Source organism: Pelmatolapia mariae, linkage group LG23 (genome assembly GCF_036321145.2).
Source record: "Pelmatolapia mariae isolate MD_Pm_ZW linkage group LG23, Pm_UMD_F_2, whole genome shotgun sequence".
Lineage (NCBI taxonomy): Eukaryota > Metazoa > Chordata > Actinopteri > Cichliformes > Cichlidae > Pelmatolapia > Pelmatolapia mariae.
In genome coordinates, this window is record NC_086246.1 from 21,059,281 (window position 1) to 21,078,713 (window position 19,433).

At 38.6% G+C, this 19,433-nt stretch overlaps 2 protein-coding genes across 2 annotated transcripts; both read left to right on the top strand.

Annotated features, from left to right (window-relative positions):
- The first annotated feature begins 12,108 nt into the window (after nt 1–12,108).
- LOC134620867 (OX-2 membrane glycoprotein-like) lies at nt 12,109–14,745 on the top strand. Its single transcript, XM_063467186.1, has 5 exons — nt 12,109–12,177; nt 12,743–13,081; nt 13,204–13,527; nt 13,631–13,736; nt 13,851–14,745. The coding sequence occupies exons 1-5, from the start codon at nt 12,126–12,128 to the stop codon at nt 13,879–13,881; spliced, it is 852 nt and encodes a 283-aa protein (XP_063323256.1). The 5' UTR covers nt 12,109–12,125; the 3' UTR covers nt 13,882–14,745.
- A 2,137-nt stretch (nt 14,746–16,882) lies between these two features.
- On the top strand, nt 16,883–19,389 carry LOC134621185 (OX-2 membrane glycoprotein-like). Its single transcript, XM_063467619.1, has 5 exons — nt 16,883–16,892; nt 17,184–17,522; nt 17,631–17,957; nt 18,108–18,202; nt 19,336–19,389. Exons 1-5 carry the CDS (start codon nt 16,883–16,885, stop codon nt 19,387–19,389), a joined length of 825 nt encoding a protein of 274 aa, XP_063323689.1.
- Nucleotides 19,390–19,433: the final 44 nt, after the last annotated feature.

Consider the following 19,433-nt stretch of genomic DNA (forward strand, 5'->3'; position numbering starts at 1 on the left):
GTTTACAGATAAGGTTAGACAGGAATCTACATTGAGTCATGTTCAAAGATGACATTGTGATCGGTTGTGAGAATAGAAATTAAAAATCCACCAAAAATTTTAATGTTTTAAAAGACAGCCTGGAGGGGTGGAGGTGCCCTGGAGAGAAGACAAATGACAGTAAGACAAAATTTTCTTGTGTGAATGACTGCTTGGTAGGTGTAAGCCATAGAGGTAGCGATGGCGAGTTATGAATTTAACTTGGGGTTAAACATCCAAAGCAACAGACAATTCAGAAGAGAGGTAAAGAAGCGAATGCAGAGGGTTGGTGTGACAGATAAGTATGTAGGGATAGTATGAGATATAGGCAGATGATCCAAAGTGTTGACCCCCACATGAATCAGCTGAAAGAATAACAAGATAAAAATTAGTGCGTTAACACATGAACTTTACTTCTAAAAAATAACATTAAAATTTCAAGCATAAACGGGTATATCAAATGTATAAATACTCCAAATGAAGGAAGAAAGAATGACATTTGAGAATAATAAAATAACAACTGTGTCAAGGAAGCAGCTGTGTGTAGGCAGGCGAGGACCCGAACGCTGGACTCACAATACACGGGGTAAACTTTAAAACACGGCTTTATTAACTGAAAGGCAAGCGGCGATCCAATAACTTCACTGGGATGAACTAAAGCTAAGACACAGGGAAAAGACGAGGAAATGCTCGCATCAATGACGCCACACAGAACAGAGAGATATCCAGACATAAATACACTGAAGGTAATGAGGGACGTGTGAACGTACGGGGACTACAGATGGGAACAATTACACATAACAAGACAGGGAGGACACTGAAATGAAAATAGTGACCCAAGACTGGGACCTTATGCAGACAGGAGACGGAGAGAGAGCATGAGGGAGCACAGACATAATGGGCTGGGGAAACGTGGAAGAAAACACAAGCAGGGGAAACAAGGCACAAGAACTTACATAACTACATAAACAGTCATACAGCGGGATACACAGAGGACAGCTACACAGGAGGAAATTACTAAATAATCTGGGAACCAAACATAATCCAACAACCCCAAAATATGACACTTTTCTCTATAGAATAAACTCAGAGTTACAAAGTGAGCTTTGAACATAAGCCATAATACAAAATCACAGGGACACAAGACAACTCAAAACACTGGGTCGAGAGACCCAGGATCCCAGCAAACTGTGTTTTCGATTAAATGAGGCATAACTTAAAAATTTAATAACATAAGTCATTTTAAAATACTGTATACACAGAAGGTGCAGTGCTCCGAAACAGAAAAAGCTGAGTTTTCTAATTGAGAGATTTGTGATATTTCAACAAGACTGTTGAATACAGTAAAGTAATATGCTTGGAATTCATACTTTTTAAAATATATTTTAAAAAATTATTGTCTTTGAGCGTATAACTTCTACATCAAAGACTTAAAAATAAACGGAATGTGTCAGCTTGTGTATATTTGGCAACATCCAGCAGCTCCGAAATGTGAGATGAGGATGCATTAGACAGATTATTTTAAAGATCATTGCAACTACTACAATTTTAAGGTAACTTATAATGTCACTTTCTGAGTTTTAAATGTTTTTCTTCTACTGGATTTACATTGTGTTAACATATATGCAGAGACAAATTTACCTTGAAATGTCCTGGCATTGTTTGACTCTCCTTTGGCTTTCACCAAGTGGATCGAGAAACACGCTTCTCTTTTCTCCAGGTTTGATCACCTAAATGTTGAAGCACTAGAGTTACAAATAAATAAAATTGACGATGTACTTGTGTCTCGCAAGGCACACTGAATGCACTACTTAATTTATGCTTGAACATAAGATCAAGATGGGTGAGAAATAAATTTTAAAAAGACATACAATGTCTTAGTAATATGCTCTTCTACATTGTGTCTTGTCTTAATTGCAAATGATTCTCCAATTGTCCAACTTGGAGAATGTTTTAAAATGTATTTATATTTTTCCTTTAATTTGTCACCCACTAGTCTATACGCAAATGACCATGAAGTATGAAAAAATTATTACCACCAGCATCCAGTGATGACCTTCATTGACAACTCCCAAAATATACTTGTAGAAGACTGGATCAATCTGTAACACATTAAAAAAACAAGTTAAATAGACCCACCTCACTGATAATACATATTACAAAGCTTTTAAGGACAACTTAATGACAGAATATTGTTTAATACCTTAATTTCTGGCTTATTCCGCTTCCATACCCGTGTCATTTCATAGGTGTCAACCACAAATGCTCTTTCAGCACTGTCTTGGTTGAATTTGCTTACCAAGACAGTCAAATAAGCATTAATAACCTGGAATTACAACAAGAGATTCACAATAATTGATTTAAAATTTTAAATAAATTAAATAAAGTTAGTTATGCTACAAACAATTTTTGTTGGAAACAGTAAGCATAAAAACAAAAAGAAAGAAATGTCACTTTACCTCACTTTCTAGTTCCCTTTGGGGAGCTGTATTGTAAATGTCATCAAAGAATATCTTGTATGGTCCAATTTTTGACAGGAGGACATACGTCTTATTTCCCTCCCACGCATCTGTCACATCTGTGAAATGTTTACAAAAAATAATGTTGTATTTGGATGGACCTTAGAACAAAAAAATACCCCCCCCCCAAAAAAAACAAAAAAAAACAAAAAACCACAACAACAACTCTAAATTGTTGTAAAGTAATTCAGCTGACTATTTTTAGACATAGGAAGATAATATTAGATTAGTTTTAGTGTTCCTTAGGTTATTACATGTCAGTTTGCACATTAAGTTAAATATTTTATGAATATTTCAGAATCCTTTGTGATTTAGACTAATGCAAAAGTGACAGTGACAGTATTACCTAACTGCACATTAGTGTTCCAGGTTTAAGGAACACATCCTCAGGGCTATTCAGCTGTATGTTATTGTTCATCAATCTTGTTTTACAAGAACTGTAGACAGAACTTTTGAATACATGAGCCCACAACTCGTAAACATTCTGCATCAACAGTTAAAGACTACGTAGACAGTAAATGCTATTCCAAAAACGCCAATAATTTTAGCACTTCTTAAAATGAATAAACATACTCTTGATGATCGAGGGGTCTACTGTGGATTTTACAGAGGCAGTGGAGGCATGCATCATGCCCAGAGCGGCACTGGACAATGCATTGGTGTCTGACCCAGGTGTGGAAATTTCAGAGGCTGACGTGGTGGTGGATGGTTCAGAGGCTGACGTTGTGGTGGATGGTTCAGAGGCTGACGTGGTGGTGTATGTTTCAGAGGCTGACGTGGTAGTGGATGGTTCAGAGGCTGACGTTGTGGTGGATGTTTCAGAGGCTGACGTGGTGGTAGATGTTTCAGAGGCTGACGTGGTGGTGGATGGTTCAGAGGCTGACGTGGTGGTGGATGGTTCAGAGGCTGACGTGGTGGTGGATGGTTCAGAGGCTGACGTGGTGGTGGATGTTTCAGAGGCTGACGTGGTGGTGGATGGTTCAGAGGCGGACGTGGTGGTGGATGGTTCAGAGGCGGACGTGGTGGTGGATGGTTCAGAGGCTGACGTTGTGGTGGATGGTTCAGAGGCTGATGTGGTGGTGGATGTTTCAGAGGCTGACGTGGTAGTGGATGGTTCAGAGGCTGACGTTGTGGTGGATGTTTCAGAGGCTGACGTGGTGGTGGATGTTTCAGAGGCTGACGTGGTGGTGGATGTTTCAGAGGCTGACGTGGTGGTGGATGGTTCAGAGGCTGACGTGGTGGTGGATGGTTCAGAGGCTGACGTGGTGGTGGATGTTTCAGAGGCGGACGTGGTGGTGGATGGTTCAGAGGCGGACGTGGTGGTGGATGGTTCAGAGGCGGACGTGGTGGTGGATGGTTCAGAGGCGGACGTGGTGGTGGATGGTTCAGAGGCGGACGTGGTGGTGGATGGTTCAGAGGCGGACGTGGTGGTGGATGGTTCAGAGGCGGACGTGGTGGTGGATGGTTCAGAGGCGGACGTGGTGGTGGATGGTTCAGAGGCGGACGTGGTGGTGGAAGTTTCAGAGGTGGACATTGTAGTTGGGGGCCCGACTGTGGATGTGGTAGTGGTGGATGGCTTAGAAGAAGAAGCATTAGACAACTTATGTGGAATTCTTGGCTGTTCCTCTGTGAACACCATTAAATGATCAATGTTAATTTTTGGTATTGCCACACCTTTGCTGTCCAAAAGATCCACACTTTTTCCTGCTATCGCAGCAATTGTGTAGGGGCCGAGGTAATTTCGATCTAACTTGCCCCCTTTCCTCTGCTGGCTCCTCGTGTTCATCCTCCACACTTCCATGCCGACTGTAAAACTCGGACTGGGTCTGCCTTTATTTTTGTTTTGATATTTTGACTGTCTTTTTTTGCTATTGAAAATAGCAGTCTGAAGGATTTCATCCAGCTTAAGAATTTCTTCTGTTGCCTCTTCAACAGACAAAATGTCCTCCACACTGCTGTCGACCTGTAAGATGTAGAAAAGGGATGTGTTATTATATGAAAATCTAAAAAAAAAATTCAATAAAAGAAATTTAAAGTCTTATGTATTTAATCCAACAATGTTTTTTTTAAAATAACTTACTCTATATTCATCTGGAATTTGAGTAGGGTACCTCGCCTCTCTACCAAACATTAAAAAAAAAGGGTGAGTACTTAGTGGTCATATGGCGCTTGGTTCTCAGACCAAACATGACAGGATCCAAATGTTTGTCCCATTCCTCTGGCTTTTCATTTACCAACTTGGAAAGTGCTCTACAAAATTAAATAACAAAGCAGATATGAAGGAAAACCAAATTAAAAATATAAACATATGAAATGCGTAAATAACATTATACCTCTGTATGGTCCCATTCATCCTTTCTACCAACCCATTTGTCTGTGGGTGGTATGGGGCACAGAGACTCCTTTGAATGTTTAGGATTTTGCAAACATTTCGGTTGATCTGAATTCAGAAAGAAATAACCACATTACACTAGTAAAACAAGATGACACTGTGTTAGACAGTTAATTCAATTCTAACTGAGTAATGGATTTTAGGAGTTTCTTACTTACTTCATTCACAAACTCCTTCCCCTGGTCCGTTAGACTGCGCTTCGGTGCTTCAAACTGGTAAAAGAACTTCAGAATGCATTTTGCTACTTCTTCAGTGCTTTTGGACTTCAACGGATATGCCTGGGGCCATTTTGTCAAGTAGTCAATAAGTACACATATGTACTGGTTGTTATTTGAAGTCATTTTTAGTGGACCAATTAAATCCATTCCAATAAGCTCAAATGGCTGGTTGACCTATTAAACACAGAAATCATTAGCAATTCCTTATTTCCAATATAGTAATTTGAATTTTAATCAATGTTTTTTATCTTATGTATTATGTCACAAACCATTTACAGGAAAAAATACACCTAAAATGTTTACCTGTATCGGTGGGTACTCCACCTCCTTTTTAATGATGACACTGCTGGCTTGGCATGCCACACACTGAGTCACCTGAAAGGAGGGCAAAATAAATAAAATAATATTATTATAATATAATCAGTATAATTATTTAAATCCTATAAATCTCAATAAAGAGACTTTTAATTTTTTTCTGATACAAAACGTATAAGACATCGACAGCTAACTAGTACACTTGTTAACTTGAAATTTAAGACAATAAAGGACATTTTGCGAGACAAACAATATGCATGTATAATCAAGTTGTATACAGACCCATAAATTTATGTTGTCTGACATTCCAGGCCAATAAAATCTTTTTGAGATTGCTTCTCTTGTTTTTTTCTGGCCACAGTGCGAACCACCACTGCTTGCATGAAAGTCAAGGAAAACTTCATTGGCTTTGTTGGGCCCACCCAGCACTTTTGCCTTAATGCAGTGATTTGTGCCTTTGTACCTTATGTAGTACAACTGGCCATCTGTAAGAAATCAAAAAAAAAATACATGAGTAGTTTTAATCAGCTATAATATAGTCATAAATGTGGAATTATTACAGTACTGTAACATGGTCAAAAACACATGATGTGTATTTTTAAATATAATTATTTCCACAATATCAATTTACCACACCAAAGAGTTAATGGTTAATTATAAATATTTCCTGAATAACACACCATAGTTCATTATGAATTACAGTTATGAGCCAATGCACGCATTTAAAAATCAAAAGCAGGGCATTTTTCTGTTTACTTGAAATTAAAAACTTCATTAAGGGGGAGCGACTGTTGTATTGCTGACACGTGTATTATTAGCACAGCAAAATAAAAAACAACACACGAACAGAACACGTGACCTCACGATATAAATTGCTTTTTTTGTTTCCTAAATTTTCCCTTTTTTTCAAATTATGTTTTTCATTTTAGAAAAATTACAAGACAACAATAATATATTGTTGGTGTCCTTAACAAAATCCCCATTTTAATTTTTCAAACAGAATTAAGTTGTAAACACTATGAACTTCTAACGCTAGCCAGTACTAGTTACAACACCGTCACACCTAGTAATGGCGGTGATGGCGATGATGTTGGTCACTTGGGAATTAGAACACACACTATACATGTTTCAGGACAAATATTATGTATTCCTCAAGAGACGTAACTAGGATGCCCTACTTTTGTTCGCTGTTGTGCGTAGTTGTGCGCAGCTGTTAATTAAACTCAAATTTGGCAAACAGTGGAAAGCTAAAAATTACGTAAAACATTTGACAAACTCACCTTGAACCTCAAAGTTCTTTGCCTTTTGACGAAAATTACACTTTTGTGTGGTGGAAAACCCATTAGGCAAGGTTCCATTGGTTTTAAACGACAGTATATCGGCATAAAGTGTGGGGTCCATGACTCTGTAACGCTTTGCTTACACTCTGCTAATTGAAGCACTTTAGGTCTACCAATTAAGCTCTAAGCAAAACAACAGGATGTTGAGTAAATTTAAATCGGAAAAACATTTTTTAAAGGGAAACGAAAAAATAATATTCTAAAACATCAGAAATATTTTATGAAAGCATGAATGAAAACCTTCCAAAACGTGAAATTCTCCTTATATTTAAATAAGACAATGTATACAATCTAAAAAGTGTTTTTTATTTTTAAAAAGAAATGTCATGTCATTATGTGCGTAATAAATATTGTTTCGCTGACAAGATATAGGCGGCAATCACTTTTTGGCAGGTTGAAAATGACATATTATCGGTATTAATGTTCTTTCAAAAGTTATTCAACAGTTATAAAGGACTGTTTGGGCTCCTATGCGTCAAATGTAACCCTTCTGGATTATACCCATCAAGTTTGAAGCAGAAATATTGTTTCAGTGACAAGTTATAGACCACAATCACTTTTTGGCAGGCTGAAAATGGCATTTTATGGGTATTAATGATCCTTTAAAAGTTATTCAGCAGTCCTTACAGACTGTTTGGGATATAATGTGTCACATATGATCCTTTTGGATGATATCCATCAAGTTTGAAGCAGAAATATTGTTTCAGTGACAAGATATAGGCGGCAATCACTTTTTGGTAGGCTGAAAATGGGATATTATCAATGTTAATGTTCCTTTAAAAGTTATTCAGCATATTTTAGAGACTGTTTGGGATATAATGTGTCACATTTAACACTTCTGAATGAAATCCTGCAAGTTTGAAATAGAAATATTATTTCAGTGACATGATATAGGCGACAATCACTTTTTGGCAGGTCGAAAATTACATATTATGGGTATTAATGTTACTTTAAAGGTTATTCAGCAGTCCTTAGAGACTGTTTGGGATATAATGTGTCACATATAACCCTGCTGAATGACTTCCAGCAAGTTTGAAGCAGAAATAGTATTTCAGTGACAAGATATAGGTGGCAATCACTTTTTGGCAGGTTGAAAATGGCATATTATGGGTATTAATGTTCCTTTAAAAGTTATTCAGCAGTCCTTAGAGACTGTTTGAGATATAATGTGTCACATATAACCCTTTCGGATGATACCCAACAAGTTTGAAGCAGAAATATTGTTTCAGTGACAAGATATAGGCGGCAATCACTTTTTGGCAGGTTGAAAATTGCATATTGTCAGTTTTATTGTTCCCTTAAAGGTTATTCAGCAGTTCTGAGGGACTGTTTGAGATGTAATATTTGACATATGACCGTTCTGAATGACATCCACCAAGTTTGAAGCAGAAATAGTATTTCAGTGACAAGTTATAGTCCACAATCACTTTTTGGCAGGTTGAAAATGGCATATTATGGGTATTAATGTTCCCTTAAAAGTTATTCAACAGTCCTTAGAGACTGTTTGGGATATGATGTGTCACATAGGACCCTTCTGAATGACATCCAACAAGTTTGAAGCAGAAATAGTATTTCAGTGACAAATTATAGGCCACAATCACTTTTTGGTAGCGCTAAAATGCCATGTTCTCAGTCGTTATTCTGAACAAACAAGAAAGAGTCATGGTGATACTGGCACAATAGGTCTTTATTGTTTTAACTACTATTTGACAGTCTTATAACAAATATGAACAACGAGAGTAGACATACTAAACCTGTAGGCATTAATTATTCCATCGTGACGCGTGTAGTCATTCGCGACTGCGCTACACATTGAAAGCAACCTTCTGACAAGCGTCATAATTCGGTTACAAGAAACGTTAAAGTTCCATAAATGCATACCTTTGCCTAATAACAAAGGCATAAATGTGTTTGGGTTCCTCCCCCACCCCACGTTATATCAGTTGCACGGAAGTAGCTGGCAACGCAAGTGATAGGTTTATAGCTTAACCCTATTCGCTGGAACGTTGAAGGCAATGTAATTACACAGCAAGCAAGACATGAGTAGGCAACATTCTTTATGTTTCACGTGCACGGGAGAGAACTGGACAGGCGCCGTTCCTTCGCTTGACCCCAGTTGCTCTCGTCCGCTCCCCTGTATCACTGCTCTTTTATTGTGGTTACATGAATATGCATAGGGTCATTAACATATGACATCTTACATAGGTATACATGTGAACAAAGAATACCCTGTGTGTGTGTGTGTGTGTGTGTGTGTGTGTGTGTGTGTGTGTGTGTGTGTGTTCCCACAAAATGACTTCCTAAACCTGCTGGCCTGGAAGTCCAGCAGTTCATCTAAACAAAATGCACTTAGCCTAAAACAGACATAGATACGTTTATCCTACCATAAAACAATAAGACAAGGTACGACCTCTCCCATGCTCCCAGAGTGTGGGTGTAAAACCAGAACACTCTGGAATACACACAAAGCCTTTTACAGCCTACTGAAGATCACACATGCTATCACTACACAATCGATTATACACCTCTAAGCATATATGGTTAAATATTCCTAAGCATAAATGACAATCAACATTACAAAAACCTAACAGCAAGTAATCCGGGCGCTGCAGCTTTAAGCAGCTGCGCGCGCTCCCGCGGACGGCAATCACTTTCTGGCAGACAATCACTGTTTGGCACAACACAGGTGTTCTGGGAATCCATCCTACCTGGCAAACCATCCTACCCGTTGTTTCTTCGCATGCGCACAACACGAAATTCAGTGGCAAACCGTCCTACCTTCGTGAATATTAGCTAGAAAAATACTCTGACCGGTAAAATTCACTGCCAAACCATCCTACCTTTGTGAATGTCACCTACAAGCATACTTAAACAGCTAAAATTTAGTGGCAAATCGTCCCACTTTTGTTAATCTGAGCTAGAGGCATACTTTCATAGCTACATTTAACTGGCGAACCATCCTACCTTTGTGAATATTAGCTAGAAGCATACTTTAACAGCTAAAATTCAGTGGCAAATCATCCTACCTTTGTTCATAACAGCTACACACATACTCTGACGGGTAAAATTAACTGCCAAACCATGCTACCTTTCTTGAATGTTACCTACAAGCATACTTTAACGGGTAAAATGAAGTGGCAAACCATGCTACCTTTCTTGAATGTTACCTACAAGCATACTTTAACGGGTAAAATGAAGTGGCAAACCGTCCTGCCTGTATGAATATGACCTACAAGTATACTCTGATGGGCAAAATTAAGTGGCAAACCGTCATACCTACTTAAATTGGTGCTGGAATTACTCTGTGACAGCAGAAATGTGCATAAACTACTTACGGTAGGACGTTTTGCCAAAGTAGGATGCTTTGTCAGAACACCGGCGGCCGCCTCGGGTCTCTGCTCCTCCTGCCTCCCCTTTCCCTCATCCACCTACTGGCCTCCACCACTTGCTAATGTTACTGAATCTGTGGAAGCTCCGCGATAGCCACCACACGAAGTAACGAAGAAACGAGCCTATCTAAATCCCAGTAACGATTAATGCGTTCCTGATTTTGGCATAATAATTAGAGATAGATACACAAGAACACAATCTGCCTTTGCTGTTGCAAAGTTGCAAAGATGCAGCCATCAGAGTATGATAGACAGCACTAAAGACAATTTAAAAAGTGCTTGTGTGAAAGGTTGAATGAAGCAAGTTGTGTAAAGCGCTTTGAGAAAAATGCTATATAAGAACAAGTCCATTTACCATTTATTATATCTGGTAGCCAAATCCAAGGTCAAAAACCAGCGTGCATTCCTATGATTTGTTTGTTTGGTTTGTTTGTTTAGGGTTTTTTTCTATGTGTGTGTGTGTGCGCGTGTGTGTGTGTGTGTGTGTGTGTGTGTGTGTGTGTGTGTGTGTGTGTGTGTGTGTGTTTTAATGAAACAGAACAGTTCAACATCCCTCTACACACAGCGTACATTTGTGGCTCTGTGCAAAGCTGCACAGCATGAATTTTGAAACCCTTTTGAGGCATATTTCTCCCTACACTTTCTTCAAAATAACAGCATTAAATATTAAATATCGTACACCATACATTAAACATATACGGTGTGCAATTCTTGGAATTGTGATAAAGTAAACATCTGTTCAGTATTTCTACACAACTCTTCACAACTGTATTTACTTAAAACCTCAAAACAGTCCCACAAACACTGGCTGACTGACAGAAACAGTTGAATTCATTATTTTTCCTCCTTTCTATTTAAAATGGCTAAGCTCCAACCAGCATCAAACACAGACTGGTTACTGTTTCTTACCTGCTGAAAGCACTCCACACAGAAAAAGTAGAAAAACAGCATGAACCGTCATTACTGAAGTGAACACAGCAGTCTTCAAACTAATCTATTTAAAAACAAACCCCAATAAAAACAATTCACTTCCTTTTTTTTTTTGTGCTGTCACGAGAAGCTCACACATGATCAGTATCACATTATGTAATGCAAAACCCACAGGGTCACAAGACGGTGCCTGATCTCCAAGCATACTGTCTTAGGTTTAGCTGTGTTGCGTAAATTGCTGTCGTATGGTGTTCAATTAGCTTTGCCCATTACTAGTTAAACTTTTTCGGTCCGCTTTTTTTCTTGCTGTTGAATATCAGCATGTCATTGCCAGCAGCTCCACCACCGGCGGCTCCCACACCGTTGTCCGCAGCTCCAGCATCTGCTCTGTTGCCTGCAGCTCCCACACCACCATCCGTTCCAGATGCGTCACCTGTGGTTGCCACACCACCGTCTGGTCCTGCACCTGCCAAGCCTCTACCAGTGCCCTGGCCGTCTGCCAAGCCACCTGAGAGGCTCCAGTCACATCCAAGTCCTCAGCCAGCCCCTCACCAATGGCCACTTTCCAGGCCATCAGCTGGGGATCATCGCTGTTGTGGACGGCCTCCTGAACTCTGATGCCGCCACCGCTGTCTTCCATGTGCCTCTGGTCCTGCTCTGTCACTGCCACAGTCTTCCACACAGCCACCCTCCCAATTAGCTCCACCGCTGGCAATGTGGCCGCCCTCCTGAACTGTTTCACCTGAGTGGCTAGCCAGGTGACCACCCACCATAACTGATTCATTTTGGATTCTGGATTATTTTTTTGTTGAAACTAAAAAACCCTGGGATATGGTTTGAAACCTGCACCTCCTTGTGACCCTGTGGGTTTTGCATCACATACTGTAATACTGATCATGTGAGTTTCTCGTGACAGCACAAAAAACAAGGAGGTGGATTGTTTTGATTGGGTTTTGTTTTCAAATAGTCAGATTAGTTTGAAGACTGCTGTGATCACTTCAGTTATGATGATTCATGCTGTTTTTCTACTTTTTCTGTGTGGAGTCCTTTCATCAGGTAAGAAACAATAACCATTCTCTGTGTTTGATGCTGGTTGGAGATTAGCCATTTTTAAGTAGAAAGGAGGAAAGATAATGAATTCAACTGTTTCTGTTAGTCAGCCAGTGTTTGTGGGACTGTTTTGAGGTTTTAAGTAAATACAGTTGTGAAGATTTGTGTAGAAATACTTAACAGATATGTGCTGCATTCATGTCTCTGTGTAAAACTGGGACATCTCTATTCCTGAGATTTTTTTTTTCAAGGGTTAATAAAACAGAACAGCTCATCATCACTCTACTAGAAAACATAATTTTAACAATTTTACCACACACTAACAGCAGGCCACATTCCTCATTCCCACATTTTCTTCTTACAGCTCTAACAGCAGTGATACAAACACACAAACATATCCAAAAAGGTCTCCTATTCATCTCAAAGTTGTTACTTTGCAACAGCAATGGCAGATTGTGTGCTTATGTATCTACTTTTTGTGTGTGGAGTCTTTCAAACAAGTAAGGAACAGATGCTTCAGTAGCCAGTGTTTCTGTTTGCTGATGACTGATTCTTTTTTTCTTTGTTAAAGGTGCAGCAGCAGTGATCCAAACACAGCAGACTGTGCTGGCAGCAGTGGGAGAAGATGCTGAATTCAGCTGCCAGCTCTTGGAGACTAAAAATGTCCTTCAGGTCACATGGCAGAAAATCTCAGCTGGTGGAGAGACAAATGTTGCCACATACAACAAGTACTTTGGTCAGAGAGTGAATGACGGCTTTAACGATAAAGTTAAGTTTAAATACACTGGACTACAGAACTGCTCCATAGTCATCAGGAATGTGACGGAGCAGGATGAAGGATGCTATCGTTGTCTGTTTAACACTTATCCTGAAGGAGCCTTCACAGGTAGAACCTGCCTCCAAATTTCGGGTAAGAACTATTACTTTCTTTAACTAACAACAGGAGACTCAAACTAATATAGCGGACATGAACACATAAGCAGCTGGTATGTTTGTAAGAACATGTTGATGATATTTCCTGATCTTTCACAGAGCTGCATGAACCTGTTGTTGATGTCAGACAGTCAAACTCTACTGAAGAGTGGGTTGTTTCCTGTTCAGCCACTGGTCGACCTGCTCCCACTGTAACACTCAGTGTCTCACAACAACACCTCAACTTCTCACAGTACAACACTGTCAATGTGTCCAACACCAACGCTACATTCACTGTCACCACTACAGCTGTGCTCTCAGGTTCACTTAAACACAGCACACAGGTGGGATGTGCAGCACGAGTGCTCTCTGCTCCTCAGAGAGAGGTGATGGTGACGATTCCTGAGGTCCAACAGACACCTGATGATGATAATTATGAGGATGGTGAGAAACTTGTTCTATATGCTGACTGATGATTTCTGGGTGAGTTTGACTGGGATCTATCAACTATGATTCCAGTTTCTCATTTTTCCTGCTTTTCTCACAGATTACACCTGGATCATTGTATCAGCTACAGTAGCAGGACTGATGGTCTCTGTCTTAGTTGTGGCTGTGGCCATCGCTGTCCTGCTTAAACAAAAAAATGAGAAGAGGTAACTTTCACATTTGGCCAAGTATATCTGTTTGTAATGTGTCTCTTTCTGTTATTATGCATAAATGTTTGCAGCATTGACTTTAAATGGTTTTTAAATCTTTCTGTCACTCAGGGACCCGGAGATGGAGAGGACGTCACAATAATCAGCAAATGACATTACTGAGTAATGCAGTTTGATAATTATGCGTATTCTGTGTATTTATTCATCCATTCTATGCAAGATCTAAGTATAAATTTTCCTACCTCAGCTTACAACATGTTTAGGAACACAAAGCCACAAACATCTACACACAGACTATGATTAGCAGATGTTTGCTTGCTAGTTGCGTGCCTCTTTCAGTGTTAATGGTTCCTTATATTATGATATTTATGCATACAGTACTACTTTTTGGATCAAAGCTTTGACAAGTTTGTGGGGTAGAGTAAGATCCAAAAAGATAAATTCCAGTGCTGTTATTTTTGTCCTATTGTTTTAACCATGTTCAGCAGTATCTCACCACTAAGAATTTTGGTGTCTTTCCTTTTCAGTTATTTAAATAATTACTTGGCTTGACCACAAAAAACAAAAACAAACTAACAAAAAAACGACAAAGTTGATGATGACATATCACATTCATTCTTTCACTCCAGCAGCTTGTGAGCTGTTTCTTCTTACTATTTAAGTCGAGAGACATTTGAAGTGCATTAGAAGAGCCTTCCTCAAATCATCAGGTCTGCTGAATATGGTTTGTTTTAACTCATTGTTTAATTGAGCCTTTTCATGAACATGGTTTACAGATTTTATCATTGTGGATGTGTTTCACGCACACACACACAGAAGTATTTTCAAGTTTATGTGCAATAATGCTGCTGATGTTAATCCGTAATTTTGGTTTTAAAACGCTAATATTGTTTTTGCGTTTTGTAAAATATGAATCATGTGTTTATTTGTTTGTTCCTGATCATCAATTCTTTCCTGTTCACACAGTTTATGTGGTGACTTTAAAAAATGAGAAAATCACACTAATTGTCACAGTGAACTGACATGTCATTACATATCGAGTAAATAAAACTGCAATAATTAAAAGCTTAAACAAGACGAACACATTTTGATGTTGTTTGTAATGCACGTTAAAATGTTCTTCTTGGGTCTTGGCAAAATGAATCATGCTCAAGAATATTTTCTGAAAATGACTGAATTCAGAAGAACAGCAAACCGCTGTTAGAAACACTGAAAAATAAATAAAATAAATAATAATAATAATAATAAAGAATCCACACAGCATCCTGTAGTAAAGAAAAACTATTTGTCCCTCTGAGTGAGTTTCTGAAATTTTATCCTTTTTATACAGGATTTTGTAGTTGCTAGTTATTGGTTGTGGATAAGTTAACAAGAGAAATGACTCAGTTTTAGTTTCTATTAAAGGGCAATAGTTTATAATAAAAAAAAATGCCCACCTATCTATTTAGGTATACAGTTTCAACCTGCTGTGAACCTGACCGTTATGTGAAACTACTGAAGAGAGGGCTGTTTCCTGTTCAGCCATTGGCTGACCTGGAGGCTGGTAAGAGTGATGATTAAGTTGTGAAGAACAGAAACATAAAAAGTGATAAAATATTTCTTAAAATTTCACAGCAGAGCTACATTATCTCTACAAGTCCAAATATGTAATGCCTGAGATATTTCTATGCTTTTATATTCATTAACATTCACATAAATACACAACTGTGGTCAGAAGTTTATTAATCATGGCATTAATGTATGGTCATGGTAAGTTTGGACTGTTCCTTTTCCAGTACATTGTAGAGCATATATCTTTAATGACTACACATACACTCATTTAAATCTTTTAATAGGCTGTGCTGAAGGTTGTACAGTGACACTTAACTCGACAGAGTAGTTCATGGTCTACACAATGACTCCAAGCCCAAATCATTAGCCCCCACCACTGTGTTTCACAGCTGGTCTAAGGTGTTCGTGTTGATTTGCTGTTTTTTATTGTTTTGTAGCCAAACATGACACTCATTTGTTTAAATGAAATTGTTCCCAATGTTTTGTAGTTTGTTCAGATGCTCCTTAGCAAACCTAAATCTCTTTGGCATCGTGTTAACACACCTGAATGTTCTGGACCAGAAAACAGTACTCACACGTGATGATGATCAGTTAATCCGTTAAAGTGCATTTGATTAGCAGCATCAGGCTGCTACTTACCCAGTTAATTCACATGAAAGCAGTAAGGGTGTGATTTTGGTTTCATATGTTTATATGGGATTTTATTCTTATGTCTGTTGCTTTTTTATTTGCTACTCTCCAACACTGCATAGCTGTGACAATAAAGCAGTTTATGTTGTTTTATGTAACCAATCTGACAGATTAGTGAGATATTTAGGGCGAGATGAATTTGATGTTTGTGCTTCCTTTTTGCTGTAGGATTAAGACTTGGTCATGTGACAAGGGCTCACACATGGGAAACCAAAAAAAAAAAGCATGAAAAAGGGAAGAAACTTGTTTTCATTCAGTTGATTTTCCAGACTTCCCTCTGAGTGTGTTAGCCAAGGGTTTCTTGTCTAGTCTGTGCCTTATTTACTCAATACAAGCCTTTTTACATTGTTTTTCTCTCAGCTTTATACCCACTGAAGTCTGAAGTTGAACTAAAACTAATGACACTTGCAGCAATGATGGCACATGGTCTGCATTTCTACTGCTGTTTACTGAAGCTGTGGGTAAAAACACAAAACACAACAATATTTTTCAGAACCTCTGATTAGTCCATTTGGTACCAGTTCATAGAGCTCAGTGGGTTTTGGATGTTACAGCTTTAGTGATGAATATGTAGAGGTGGTGTAAGGTAACCTTCTTGACTGAATGTATTTTGTTTAAAAACTGGGTCATTTGTGTCTGCTCAGGTTGGTTTGGAAAAAGTGTGAAACACAGGCAGAGGTGCATGAGAAGGTTTCTGTTTCTGTTCTTCTTCACGTGCTTTTGTGGTGTGGGGTTTAATGTTGATGATGATGATGGTGCATTCTGCATTCAATTCTCAGGAAGCCAAAAGAGCTCTGGCCATTCTTTGAACCAAGAAGTCCTTAAATGTGCAACGAAAGTTACAGAACCAACATTTTGCATAGTGTATATAATTAGAAAACGGATGTTATTCACATTACAGCATGGCGGACTGTACGCTTATACTTTTATGTTCTCTTTTAATGGTCTTTTCTAAAGGTAAGCTGTGTTTAATTTCATACGTTTTGTTCTTAAAGCTGTGTGTTGTAGCTGAGACAAGAGAAAAGTTTCACTCCTAATAATTAGAAACTGATCTCAAAGCGGTCAAAAACAACCCTAACCCTAAATCTATGGTCAAGGGGTTTCAAGCAATTCTGAAAAACTACAGTGAGATGCCTGCTTGTTTGATCACAGCTGACACACACACATGGAACTCTAGCCTCACATGTCTATTTGTTTGTGCAGGTCTAACTGCAGTGATACAAACACAGCAGACTGCGCTGGCAGCAGTGGGAGAAGATGCTGAATTCAGCTGTCAGCTCTTGGAGACTAAAGACGTCCTTCAGGTCACATGGCAGAAAATCTCACAAGATGTGGAGACAAATGTTGCCACTTACAGCAAGTACTTTGGTCAGAGAGTGAATGATGGCTTCAAAGATAAAGTTGAGTTTAAATATACTGGACTACAGAACTGCTCCATAGCCATCAGGAATGTGACGGAGCAGGATGAAGGATACTATAGGTGTTTGTTTAACACTTATCCTGAAGGCCCCTTCATTGGTAGAACCTGCCTCCAGGTCTATGGTGAGAATTTTTACCTTCTTTAACCAACAACAAGTACCTGGACATAAATGTGTAAGCAGCTGGTGTGTTTGTAAGAACATGTTGATGATATTTCCTGATCCTTCACAGAGCTGCATGAACCTGTTGTTGATGTCAGAGAGTCAAACTCTACTGAAGAGTGGGTTGTTTCCTGTTCAGCCACTGGTCGACCTGCTCCCACTGTAACACTCAGTGTCTCACAACAAGGCCTCAACTTCTCACAGTACAACACTGTCAGTGTGTCCAACACCAACGCTACATCTACTGTCACCACTACAGCTGTGCTCTCAGGTTCACGTAAACACAGCACACAGGTGGGATGTGCAGCACGAGTGCTCTCTGCTCCTCAGACAGAGGTGACTGTGACCATTTCTGAGGAACAACAGACACCTGATGATGATGATGATGATGATGATGGTGAGAAACTTTCACACATTTACAGATTGGTGATTTCTGGGTCAGTTTGACTGGGATCTACCATCATTGACTTCAGTAAGTCTCAAGTTGATCCATGACTGATGTATCAGTTTTGATCTGTGTCACATTATTTTCTTGTTTTTCTCACAGATTCCTCCTTGATCACTGTAATAGCTGCAGTAGTGGTGTTGGTCTTTGTCCCTTTCGTTGCTCCACTGTGCTGCTTGAAGAAAAAGACAAAAGAGGTAACTTTCACATGTGGTTTAATATGTGTTTTATGGTAATGTATCTCTTTCTATTAAAATGATAATGATTTATGACTCCAAGAGCCTAAACCCACATCTATCCAGTAATATCTGCAGATATTTACAATATTGGCTTTAAACTTTAAACTTCAAATCCTTCTATCACTCAGTGATCTTTAGAGGAGTAAAACAGCAGAAAAATCAACCAATAACATTCATGGGTAAGACCGTTTGATAATTATTCATATTCTACATGTTATTTATTCATTAATTTGTTGGAAGATCATTGAAGCTTTCTTTGTGTAATTGTTAATTTTCCTCACTCAGTTTAGTTCAGTTTAGTTAATGTACATTTTAAATATATTCGGTTTTATTTTATTTTTTTTATCTGAACAATCAGAGCACCTTTGAAGAAGAATAACAGCAAGGTGAACAAACACCAGATTACAACAATCCAACAAACGATCAACTAAAACCATCACCTGCAAGAAGTCGTGAGCAACACGCTGTGGTGAACACACACCTCACAGCAACACAACTGTTTAATTTGGACTTTCTGCCAAGTGAGTTGATCCTAACAAATGCACCAGACACAGTAGCTAAACGCACATAAGCTAAAGGAATGATGTTTTACTGTGAGTGACAGAACGATTAAGACATTTTGGAAGACGGCTGAATGACGTGAAAAATTACCCCCCAAAAAGTTCCATTTGACCAGAAACTCTATTTTGTATTATTAAAGGTGCAGTTATGAAAAATGAACAAACACTGATCAAATAAACATTTTTAATATTAAAAAATTATATATTTTTATAGATGGATTGTCAAGTGTGGAGCAAACTGTGTGTGGTTCATTTTGGTTTCTTGATTTTTTTTGTAAATGCTATAATAATAATAACTTTATTTTATTTTTATGATAAAATCAAACAGTCAATTATTTTGATGTCATGTTTAGTATTTTCTCATCGCACAGCAGTGATGATTAAATTTTCCTTCTCTGTGAATCCAAACTACATTCCAGTGATAATCTGAATACACGCCATGATTCAGGAGCATGTAGCAATAATGCTTTATAAATAATGATGTGAAGAAATAATTTTCTGAGACTTTATCAGTCTCTTGCATCATTGTAGGGGAATTTTGGCCCATTCTTCTTTACAACATTGCTTCAGTTCTTTGAGGTTTGAGAGTAATAACTTTTGCACAGGTCTCTGAAGATCCCACTACAGCA